We start from the raw sequence: 12,824 nt of genomic DNA on the forward strand, positions 1-12,824 counted from the left end.
GAGTGTCGCACAGCGCTCCTGGACAGCTGAGTGAGTGATGACAGTTAACTCGTGCTTCGGTGGAAAGAGAAAGGGCATCCCACTACTAAATGAAACAAATCTTTTATTCATGAGCATTGTCGTTTTAAATTCACAAATTATGAAAGGAAGACAAATCCAAAGAGACTGCCAGAGCGTCTTTTAAATGATAAAGGTATAAATTTTCTTTCTGAACGTAATTTAAGAAAGAAAAAGGTTGCATAGGCTTCCTACAGGTGTGCACAAAAAAAAAAAGTGAAGTACACAGAGGTTTTTACATTACAATTCAGTGTACATTGGCTACTTGAAAAGATTCACTTGCAAGTCTAAGACAGCTATTGGAGCAACCTACAGAATAAGGCTTATGAATATTTACTTATCAGTCCTGTAAAATATATCGAACACATAACTATCAGAAAAATAAGATGACACTTGTGAATCTTGTTCTGGAATCTCTCACTGCTGGGCTCTTCAGAAAGGACTGGTTTTGTGTTTGCCTCTCCCAAGGTACTTTGGGAAGGGAACAGCAGTTAACGGCATCAGGGGAGCCTTCACAGCATAGAAACAAAACATTTACCAGAGCACAAGTGGAATGTTCTCGGCATGCAGAAACAACCAACCATGCAGACAGGAAAAAAAAAATAAATCGTCAATAAATTACAAGCATAAAATATTCAAATTTAAAAGAACGGCTACAGCACCTTTGTAGCCTCGACGGTCAAGCCAGCAGAGCCGAAAGAGGTCCGCTCTTTCAGGAGCACAGGCCTGCGTGCCTGACAGACAGAGGTTTCCAATGGCTGTTTTCAGTGAGCGTGTGGCTTGTTCTTTGGTGTGTGAAAATCAGGAGTTCTGGGAGGACGTTTGATGTGTTTAATTCTGCATTTTCAATTGTTCTTTGCAATGCTGTTACAAACTGTGTGGATACTGATTACTGATCAGACTAACCTCTAGGACAAGAGTGGATCCATTACAAAGTTAATTCTTGCAGGTGATAAATTACAAGTTTCCTTGATGACACTTCACAGTAGTTCAGTGTCATTTTGGTTTTGTTACAGAAAAACATCAACTATTCTAAAAATAAGATTTTTTTCCTTTAAAAAAAAAGTGTCAGTTACAAAATCAAGCTCATACAGTCCACATTTTTTTCTTTAAAAAATAGGATTTAAAATAATTCAGCATGTTAATCCTTTCTAATGTGCAAAAAAAGTACATACAAGCAGCCAAAATGGCATCTGGGAGGAAAAAGGAGCCACATCTTCGTTAAATAGGGATCTGAAGTTCAAATGTAAATATCTATTAAATATGCCCAAATGAACAACTAGTGGCATGGTCCCTTGCGTGCACACCTCTGTTCAGCCTTCCAAGTTGCTCAAGAGATTTTAACATCTCCCCTAAAAAATAATCAGGACGCACTAGAACAGAGAGAAGCAGCACTTCAACCTAACCAAGTTTGTGTAACTTCCCTAAAGCACAAGCAGTAAGAAAGCCGGCGAAAGGCACCAAATGAATCAGTACTACAGAAAGGCAGGCAGCCGCGCTACCGCATGTTCGAAACGTAGTGGTTTCTTGACAGGGCACTGTAAAAAGAAATGCTGAGCGAAGTCAGCACACATTGTACCTTTGCCTTTTGTCGCCACTTCTCTCAAACACATCTTCACTTTCAACAAACACGAACTAAAGAGCAACGAAGCTTTAATGCACTTTAGGATCCCCTCACTTCGTGTCACAGTGGTTACCCTTCAAAGCAAGATCAAGCTATGGGATCGTTTCCTTATTTTTTTTAATATCTTTACAAAACAAATTATATCCTATTTCATTTGTTTCACTAAAAAGGTTTTGTTGTTGCAATGTGATGGGTTACTCAATTGTTACTTTTACATCCAAACATGATTCATCTGAGAAGGCCGGTTAGGTCATCTCTAATCATCCAAATATTTCATCCAGAAGCAATCAACTGGATCAAATGCAAAAGAAATCAAAATTCAGGTCTGCTGGGAGCCTGCATATGGAATTAAGGGCTCTGACCAGATGAGCTGTCTGATTTCCCACAGCAGGGCACCAAACCTGCACTGGTGGGGAAGGCTCATTCCCAGCACAGCAGGACACGACTCCTACCCAGCTTCACCCGTGTCACCGCACAGCCCAGTATTCGAGCATGAATGCACCAGCGGTGGTTTAACTTAAGAGGCAAGGCCATGGATGCCTGAGGCACAGCCCTGCGGTGCACTGTGCCTCTTACTGGGGGTGGAAAGCGGAGGCAAGAGTGAGCTGGAACACCACAGCTCCATCTGCCAGAAGGGATTTAGCAGAACACACAACCCAAAAGCATTGGCATGACAGAGAACATTACACAGCAAGACCAAGATTTCCAGAGCAGCTGCCTCACTGGTGACCACAGATCCATTCAACAGTTGGAAGTGTGAACAAACAAAAAAGCAAGGACACAACAGGTCAGTGTGAGCAACATTCTGGAGAAGGTATTGCTACTTCTTATCCAGTGGGAAAAAACTGACACGGGTAAGTGACAGGAAACGTGCTCTTAAATAAGCATCCCAGTGAGCGATTTATCATCTTACGCTTTATCATTCTTACGTGAAAATCAGTTACTCAATGACTGTTGAGACAGAACGACTGCCGTTAAGTGAGACATCACATTTGAAGTGCAAAACATTTTTGGCAAAGTGAAAAATAGAAAAACCTTAACCAGTACTGATAAAAAAGTATTTTCTTAAATACCAGCGTAGGGCCTGATCCTGCAAGCACACAACTTGGGGAACCCCAGCTGAATCCAGCCGGAGCTCTTTGCTCTAACACTTAGAGGAAAAGGTCTTTAAATCACTGTTAGTGTTTAAACTCGTTTACATGTAGTGTAAATAATACACACACAAACCCATACACACTGCGTGTATACATGTGTGTCTGTATGGACGTGTGCGCGTGTGTTTGTGTATCCGTACGCACAAAATGGCTCCTGAATAAACTCGAGCTTGTGATTATTTTGAGATGCATCATTCACAGTATACAGCTTCTCGTTTGGATCTTCTGATCACAGGACCTATTCAGTGACATCTTGAAGTTATATACTGTGTCATTTTAATGCCTTTAAGGTAAAGCTACGAGGCAACTGCTCTATCTCATCAATGGGTCTTCCAGAGAGGGTTCACGTATAGCCAACCATCACCCTGCAAGAAAATTGGGGAGAGTTTACAAACCAGATTTATATAGATTGGATCTGCGTATGTCCACATAAAAGCTAAAATGCCAATCAACACAAGAAACCATCCCTGTCACCTGAAAATTCTGCAGCTTAATGAATTTGCAGGTAACCTGGGCAGGACAGAAATAATTACAAGGGGCAAGAGAAGCCATGGGGAGACGCACCACCTGAATCGCTGGTTTAAATAACTGCACAGGGCAGCTAACTTAACAATATAGTCACATCATAATTCCCTTAGTAAGTCTTATTTCCCCTGTGCATCTTTGGGCAAAGATGAACTTAGTAAAATCCATTTCATTTCAAGCAAATGAGTCCCAAGACTGTGTTTAAGATGTCCATGCTTACTTATATTGGACAAATATCCCTAGATCATGTTCACTTTAGTACGCTGAGATCAAGATTAGTAGGAGATGCGAGTACACAGCATCTGTACATTAAGGTGTAGATTTTAAGGGAAAGAGCATTGCTTTAGGTGCCTAACATTAGGTATCAAAAATTCTGGCTGTAATGAATCTAACAGAAGGAAAGCGAACAAGTTCACAAAATGGATACGGAACAATCAATTGCTCTTCCTAAAGAGCCAAACTCTGGCAAAAATAAAATTGAAGACATAAATCAACCCGTGTTACTAACACCACCAGCTGCCCACAGCAAAAAACCCAGACAAGCCCTCCCCATCCCGCTGCCCCCCAGTTTGCTGTTGGGTCTTGAATTAATGTACCTCTTTGGCGAAATATTTTGGTTTCCACGGGGTTGTCAAAGCGGCGCGCTGCCTCTCCTCTGCTCGCTGCCTCTCTTCCAGGCGGTGCTTGTGTTCTGTTGCTGCATCAATATCGCCTTCTTTCAGGGAATTGGTGACGTGTTGCCAAAGGTGCCTGAAGGACAGAGGAGCACAAGCAGCACTGTGAGAACACGTCTGCCACAGCTGGACACCAGAATGGCGAGAGGCAGACTGACGCCCTGTTCTCTGCACCGTTTCTGGAAGTCACACAGCCTGTGAACCATCGCTCTACTGGGATATTCACAGCATTTCAGGACTATATTTTCAGATTTGTTCTGCTCCCGGTATTTCGCCATGGAAGGAAACAAAAGTTAACTGAGAAATTAGTAGCTTTTGTTCATGTGAACCGGGGGCTGGAGCACCTTTGCTGTGAGGACAGGCTGAGACAGTTGGGGTTGTTCAGCCTGCAGAAAAGAAAGCTCCAGGGAGACCTTAGAGCAGCTCCCAGTACCTGAAGGCACTACAGGAAAGCTGAGGAGGGGCTGTTTACAAGGGCATGGAGTGACAGGACGAGGGGGAATGGCTTTAAATTGGTAGGGGCAGGATTTAGATTAGACATTAGGAAGAAATGAGGCACTGGCACAGGTTGCCCAGAGAAGCTGTGGCTGCCCCATCCCTGGAAGTGTTCAAGGCCAGGTTGGATGGGGCCTTGGGCAGCCTGATATAGTGGGAAGTGTCCCTTCCCATGGCAGAGGAGTTGGAACTGGATGATCTTTAAGGTCCATTCCTGACTCTTTTCTTTTCAAAGCAGATGAATTTCCTTAATCATTTCCTGTTCACGTTCTTTCCTGATGATCCAGTTACTGTTTTGCAGTTCTATTTTTTAAGGGAATGTTAGCCAAAAAACAGGAGTACAGTTATACGACACTGACCGTTCCCCCCAGGTTATTAACAGAGTTGACTCTAAGGAGTACTTCTAGGTCTGTGCTCTGTATTTCCACTTAACACTATCGGCATGGGACCAAACCTGGTTTTCCCACAACTGACGGCATTCAGATGCGATACCTTTACACACTGTATTAACCTAACAGCAACTTTGCCCAGAAAAGTACTGAGAAGAAACCGACTGCAGCTTTCATGTATTTCCAGGGGTGTTTAAATAAGCTTCTGTTTACAATCTGAGAAACTGCATATCTTGAAGAAACACTGAGGAGTTCTAATTTGCTTACTAGTACTCAAAAGTACAACAAATACACTGCAGACCTGCTGCTTTCCTTATTTACTCCAAACTTTCTGTTCCTAAACTACAGGGCAAAAAAGAGTTTGTATGTCTACAAGGTACTTAAAGGGAAAAGCTGGGGGAGGCGCTCCTTATGAGGGAATGCAGGGATAGGACAAGGGGGAACAGTTTTAAGCCAAAAGAGGGGAGGTTTAGATCAGATATTAGGAAGACATTTTTTCCTGTGAGGGTGGTGAGGCACTGGAACAGGGTGTCCAGAGAAGTGGTGGACGCCTGGTCTAGTGGGAGGTGTCCCTGCCCATGGCAGGGGGTTGGAAATGGATGATCTTTAAGGTCCCTTCCAACCCAAAACATTCTATGATGCTGTGATTCTATAAAAGTAGGGAAATTATCTCCAGACTCATCTTTGTACAATAAAGAAAACACATTTACAGGTAATAAAACGAAGCTTAACTCTTGCTTTTTAATCCTCCAACAAAATGTTCCCAAATTCAATCATAATACTGATTTTTCTGAAGATAAGCTATGGACAGTGAATAGCAGAACAAGTCTTTTTCTAATGTACCTAGTCAGTTCGGCATGTTGATGTGGTTACCGAGAGCCTTAAAACCATATGTGTGTATTTATATCTCACACTGCATCACATTTTACTTATTTATGTATTATAAAATGTATAACACCTTACATTCCAGTGTAAATTATAAGAAGCGACATTACTTGCAACAACACAATTTGACAACTGTGTTACAATCACTCAAACAAAGAGGTGAAAATTACCATTTTCCAAATGTTCATTAAAGCAAATACTTGCATTTTTCCCCTTTACAAAATTGATGTATCCATCACTATATGTAACTTATGTACCAGAGAACCAATACACAGCTATTTGCGCCTAGATTAACATGCTGTAGGAAGTGAGGCTGTTTCGAGCCGCACCATTTATAACTGTGGTTTTTCTTCCCCTTTCTGTTCCCACCAAAGGTTCAGAAGCAGAACACTGTAACGCCTCCGCCCTTACCTTGATTCCAGTGGGCCTTGTTTTGCTATTGGCCTAATCTTTTTCCTAATAACAGGCAGTTTATTAGTGTCAATCACTTTGGTTTCTCCATTGCTGTAAGTAAATTCCAGCGTACCGTTCCATTCTCCCTGTGCCTTGCACACTATGGTGTTAGTAGGATTGTGTTTCACTTCAGCTGTAACCCTAATTCAAGAGGGAAGAAAAAAAAGTCCACTGAAATAAGCAGTACCATTATTTAACAGCATGTGAAAGCAATACCACAGCTCAGGCTACAAGCAGCTTTCTGCACCTACAAAGTCAATTTTCAAGCAAAGTAGCAATGGTGTCTCCAAAAAGAAAGACTCAACTCAAGAAAGCTCTGCTAACACCACAGTAGCTTTTGGACAACTTTGTACTTCAAAGCAACCAAATCTAAAACTGATGCTTAGCTCTAACCCAGAACTGTTTCCCACGTCAGCCTGAAAAACAACCCCTGACGTGTGGCATTTTCACACCTGAACATAATGCTGTCGGCTACCTGTGTCAAAGACTTCTGGTACCTTTATTTTCTTCTTTAGCTCTACAAGTTTACTTCTCAGTTTCTGAAAGGCAATAATTAAAGCTACCTCAGTGGTCTAAGAACTGGTTTAAGAGGGAGCAATATAGATAAGTAGGACTGGGAAAGCAAAATGGAGAGAGAAGCTTTGAGTGTGTGTGTGTCTGTGAACATGGAATTATTTGACAAGCCATGCCGAATCATCTGTAAATTCAATTATGTTTTTAAACGATTAAACTAATACAGCACAACCTTCCCCAATTTCCACTCACCCCAATGGCACCAATTATTAACCGACGCCTTTTAGAAAAACACTGGTCAAAATAGCCCAGGTTGGTATTTGCCTGAACAATATTGAAATGGTTGACCCAAGTTGACAGAAGAATACTAAAAGAAAACTGAGGAGGGGCTGTTTACAAAGGCTGATAGTGATAGGACGGGGGGCACTAGGTATAAACCGGAGAGGGGCAGATTTAGACTAGATATTAGGAGGAATTTCTTCAGATTTAGACTAGATATTAGGAGGAATTTCTTCACCATGAGGGTGGTGAGGCACTGGCACAGGTTGCCCAGGGAAGCCGTGAATGCCCCATCCCTGGAGATGTTCAAGGCCAGGTTGGATGGTCCTTGCGCAGCCTGATCTAGTGGGACATGTCCCTGCCCATGGCAGGGGGGCTGGAACTGAGTGATCTTTAAGGTTCCTTCCAACCCAAACTATTCCATGATTCTATAATACTTTGACCAAGGGAAATAAAAGAGAGGTAACTATGCAAAGCCACAACAGGCAACAGCCTTGTCATGGACAGTGCTACAGTCCAGAGCAGGACAAGAAAGGGGTCTGCATATGTTAATGAGTGGGTCATAAACTTGAGAATGGAAGTAAGAGAGAAACCCCCTTCACACCCTTAATAAAGGGGAAGCAAAGATACAAATGATACTTCCATCATCTGGAATTGCAGGGTAGAAAAGAGAGTCCTCAGTAGGGAGCTACCACTAAGAGTGGCAACACTTCCACTTCTCTCCTCCTGTAGGAGGTTCCACCTGGAACCTCAGTTCATCTACAAAGGCTCACACAGAAGCAGCAGCCGGTGTAGCAGAATCATTGCCTTCTCTATGGACATCATTTCTGATCCTGCACTTACAGAGATTTTTACAAGCAACAAACTTCAGTTCAATGGGTTGGAACTGGATGATCTTTAAGCTCCCTTCCAACCCAAACCATTCTATGATTCTATGAAACATATCCAATTCAGTTATACAATATAAATGTAGAACTACAACAAACGGTGCTCTAAAGCTGTAAGTCATCTCAGACACTAGGAAAAGAAATTCAGGTATCTGTCTATAAAATACTCCAACAAAAGAACCGAACAGATGCCCAGGAGTCTTTCCATTGAAATCAAGTAGCAGATAAATAAGAATAAGACAGTAATTCCCATACCTGTGGACCTTCCCTCCATAGAATGGTTTGGTGTGGAACGTGACCGTGGCAGAATAGCCTGTTCTGGCACAATTGATGTTGACTTTTCCTCCAAGTTCCACCCATGGGATTGTAAGTATCGAGCGAGCATAGGCACTAGGCAGGGTGAAAACATACTCTTCTTCATGTTCCAGCAAGTGAAGAACACCTATGTAGGAAGAAGGTTGAAAGTGAAATGATAAAAGTTCACTGGTAAGACATGACGGTCACTGACCAATGACTGTCACAAAAATATAGTTCCACAGAGAGCACGACATGCAACTGGCCTTGAAGGAGGGTACTGTCTGCTAAGAAAAAAAAGTCCTCTGGAACAAATTTCCTCGAACAAACATTTTTAAAAAACACACAATTTGAATGTGGACCCTGTGAACCCTCATGGTGCCAAACGGCTTATTGGAAAATCTGACTGGATTACCTACTTTGTGTTATTAACAAGCAATAAACTGTTAAGGCTGGAAAATAAAGAACATTTGCATGCAAAAAGCCACACCGAATATTCTGATCCTCACTCAGTGACATATAATGATCTCTCTCCAGAAAAAATATGGGCATGGCCAAAGGAGTCTTCAGTTGTCCATTCAATCAGGCATGACCAGGTCCTCTTTGCTAATTCCTTACTGATGTATTTGTTGGTGGAAGTGAAAGGCTCTCTCTAGGTCTTCCTGAGTGCAACTAGGAAATATGCTTGAGGAATCTATCTAGAAATGTCTTAGAAGTTTTCTCCTTCAATTCCAAACATCTGGTTTCCTGCGGAGCCGTTGCAAAAGTCTTGCATAATCAATGCGGGGCCACCGGGGCCACTGCCCTATTACCACCAAGACAAATGTCTCTACCATGCAGAGAAAATTACTAGCAACTCTATTTCATTCTGAAAAGGTTCCTCCACCCTCAGCATTATAGGACTGAAACCAAAAACAACAACATGCAGCACTTTCAAGATTATTTGGAACTACAAAGGAAGGTGCATGTCTGATCAGATCTTGGCTTCCCCTGTATCCTGCCATAGCTGTAGTTTGGTCTTAAGAATAACAAAGAACAAGACACAGGACTAGCTGAACAGCACCTTAAGCCTCGCACACAGAATTAGATCATGCCAAATACCTATAGTATATTTCTGACCAGAGTTTTACACTCTTTTGTGTCCCATTTAGTAACTGCCTGAAGGCAAAAACTACACTTTGAAAATAATTTTTCACAACAGGGACTGAAAATAACCCATCGCAGGAAGCACTCAGAACCCAGAAACATTTGGGGGGAAAAAAAATGAAAATCAGGAAAATTATCTTGACATAGGAAGAGTATCTGTTTAGAAACAAGAGGAGCTTGCCTTCACCATGGAGTAGACAGGGGGAGATAACATTGGCAGCCGTACTGATGAGTTTGTCTATGTGTTTAAGGGAATAACGACACTAATTTTGCAAAGCGCTCTGACACATAATGATGAAAAAGGACTAAATAGGAACAAGGCACTACTACTGCCAACATAAAAATATGCCCTTAACACCATATAAGAACATAAACCTAAATAACATTCAGAATTTAAAAGCACTGAGCTCGAACACAATCATCACCTTAAACACTGGCACCAATTAACAGAACTAAACACAGGCACAGGAAGCTCTGCAACGTGACACTTCTGCCTTCTGAAACTGTTCCCCAGGAAAACATCCTAAGCAAACTGGAATAAGTTTTGGAGTTGCCCTCAGGAATTCTGCAACCTCAGCATGCCGGCAGCGACAGAGCCAGAGCTTCTACTCCAGCAAGTTTGACTCAAACAAGCTAGAGTGTGCAAAAGCACAAACACAGGAAAGCAAAGTCTTAAAAAGACCTTTAATCATTTTGCCTCTGCAAGTCACAAAGTCTTTGTGTCGTGTGCTGAACTCTAACCAGCAGGGACCACCCAGGACACAGCTGGAACAAACACACTATCTGCCTCAAGCTTCCTCAGCTCCACACCTGCAGGTAAAACCAGGCTGAAGATATTGCAGGAAGGTCAAACCACCCAACCCAGTTGGGACACACAGCCAAGAAGAACGTCTATTAAAAAAGACGCCTCTGCTTTATGAGAGCACTCTTTGAATGGGTGTTATAACAACATAAAATTACTAAAGAACAATTAAGAAGCTTTTTAACTAGATGATGATAATCAAAAGGATCAAAGCAAGCTAATGGATACTGATCAAACACACAAAGGAAACCTGACAGTCTGTAGATGGGCATTTTCCACGCAGAGAACTACAACAGGTTTTAGACTCAAGTCTATCAGCTTTTATTTCTCCTCCTCTTCCCATTTATTCTCCACCTTCTTCGTCACAGTCGTGGGCAACAGACACGTAGCAGGAACCAGCTGTGGCCTGTGGTGTATCCAAGAGGTCACATTTTTCCACTCATAACGGTCTAAGCATGGACGCAATCCTCACAGAGTCAAGCAGCACAGTCTGCCTGCAAGCATCAGGTTCCAACATGAGAATTATGGGTGTTTTGTTGATATGAGGCTTCTGTGCTTGGGCTTTTTTACAAGACAAAAGGTCTAACAGCAGTATGGTGGGCAGACATGGTGCTCACTGCAGAAACTCACTGTATTTATGAACCACCACTCCACACAAGATTCTCCAGAGCCTCCTACATCCCCCGACCCAGCCATCCTCCTCTGACCATCACTCCATTTTCCCACATGAGCAGAAATGGCCATGATAAACACAATTTCCTTCTGGGTTAGTAGAGGCTTACTTTTGTCTCTCTGATGGGATCGACAGCTTTTTTGCTCCCCAACTTCAGAGGGAGGGACGCGGAGCTCTAATGAACGCTGCTAAGCACACTGAAAACCGAACAGCAAACAACAGCAGTGACCTTCAATGTAAATATTCAACCATCACAACAGGTTAGATATTAAAAACTAAACCCAGCTCTCTCGGTAGTATTTTTAGCACTTGGTAGCATGTTTTTTCAATTCCTTTAACATCTGAACAAATACATCTTTAACAAAGTGCCCTCTCACTTGAAATACGACTCCACCTCAGTTATTAGAGTCTAAAAAAGACTCAAGTGAAGATCTAAAATATCCACAACTTGATACTACTTCTAGCATTAACATGACTTAGTTTTCCCCTCCATTTTTTGGGGAGTCCACGTGCAAAACCTTATCTGAACGAAGCACCATGAAGATGGTACCTGCACCATCCTGTCTGAACTGAGACCTGTGCTCTCTCTGGGAAGAAGCAGCCAAAATGACTCAGAAAGTCAACATTCGTAAATGCATCCACAGTTTGAATTTGTGCCCTACCCCACTGAGTTTAAATAAAGATAAATTAAAGGCATAAAACCTAAAATCTAACAGTTATTTTTAAAAGCATTGTGTACACTTAACAGCTGCTTATATCATTACATTGTGACTGCTGGAAAATACACATGCTATTTTTCTTTCCTTGCTTCCCCACCGTACGGGATTATTCATTTTTAGTTTAAAAACGGCTGTAAGTAAATATACATGAAAATTTTCAGGAGGTTCTCCCATTTTCAGTAACAATTTTTTGATGTGAAAGGAGGAAGCATTTTGGAAAGTGCAAATTCCTTTAAAAAAAATCTTAAGTAATAATAGGCAGCTATTATGCATGGAAGAATGCACCAGATAAGTACTCTGGGAGCAACAGTGGATTTAGCAATCTAGTTTATTAGGAAAAAAAGCAGAGAGAGAAAGATGAATTTTTTATAAACAATTGTGGAATTTTTAAATTCCCCCTTGAAATGTCCTCAACACTACTTATTCCTGATTTTGATTAAGGCAACTTATTCATAGTCATGCTCCTTTCCACAACTCCTCAGCCTGCATTAAAGGAAGGGATGTTCGCGGCATCTAATTTTCCCTGTTTGACTATTGCACGTCCCTCACCGATGCTGCAGCTTTGTGAATTGATTTTCCAGTAACGCATATTGACAAAATACCCAGAGGAGGCTCTGGATCAATACATTGCAGAAGAGGCATGTGAAATTTAATGCTTCCCACTGATTGTATGAAGATCAATCTGAACAACAAATGGTACGTGGGACACAAACAGCCTGAGGCAGTTTCCTAATTTAACAGGCTCTTCAGTCCGTCTCCATTATTTGTAACACGGCACATAGAGGAGTAAGTTACGTAGGAGTGGAACCCCACGTGGGTGTAGTGCACCACCAGCCTCATGGGTTCACACGGGAAAATGTGAGATGCCAGAACTGGGCTTTTACCATCTCCATACGTTCCAGGAAGCTGCACTGCACTCCTCAATTTCAAAAGACTGGAGCCATTTGCTAAATTAGGTAGTGAGTGCCATGCCATATGGAAACTGTTCTGAACCAACTGGGCAAAGAAATATTAATACAAAAATAAGCACTAGGGAAATATTTTGGTAGTTCCAGTTGTGTGGAGCAGTCAGTCTTGGGGACCGGTAAATTAAAAAGTCACTAATGCCTTAGGAATTGAAATTATAGACAACTACAACCATATACACATACGTACATTTAAACTGAAAAAAAACCCAAGAGAACTAACATTCATTGCTTTCATTTAGACTTATTCTGTAAAGAGCCCTGAGCCTTCTCCCTATTGAATCTTTCCA

General features: G+C 41.9%; 1 protein-coding gene across 2 annotated transcripts in view; it reads right to left on the bottom strand.

The window, feature by feature from the left end:
• Positions 1-86: 86 nt before the first annotated feature.
• Positions 87-12,824, bottom strand: part of OSBPL10 (oxysterol binding protein like 10) — a 116,653-nt gene continuing 103,915 nt past the window's right edge. For both annotated transcript variants that reach the window (XM_054060294.1, XM_054060295.1), the window contains exons 9-12: positions 8,191-8,377; positions 6,215-6,397; positions 3,957-4,110; positions 87-3,200 (exon numbers count right to left, since the gene is read on the bottom strand). In XM_054060294.1, the coding sequence (XP_053916269.1) occupies positions 3,156-3,200; positions 3,957-4,110; positions 6,215-6,397; positions 8,191-8,377 (569 nt within the window). In that variant the 3' untranslated portion in view covers positions 87-3,155. The remainder of the gene's footprint in view (positions 3,201-3,956; positions 4,111-6,214; positions 6,398-8,190; positions 8,378-12,824) is intronic.

Source organism: Cuculus canorus, chromosome 2, assembly GCF_017976375.1.
Source record: "Cuculus canorus isolate bCucCan1 chromosome 2, bCucCan1.pri, whole genome shotgun sequence".
Lineage (NCBI taxonomy): Eukaryota > Metazoa > Chordata > Aves > Cuculiformes > Cuculidae > Cuculus > Cuculus canorus.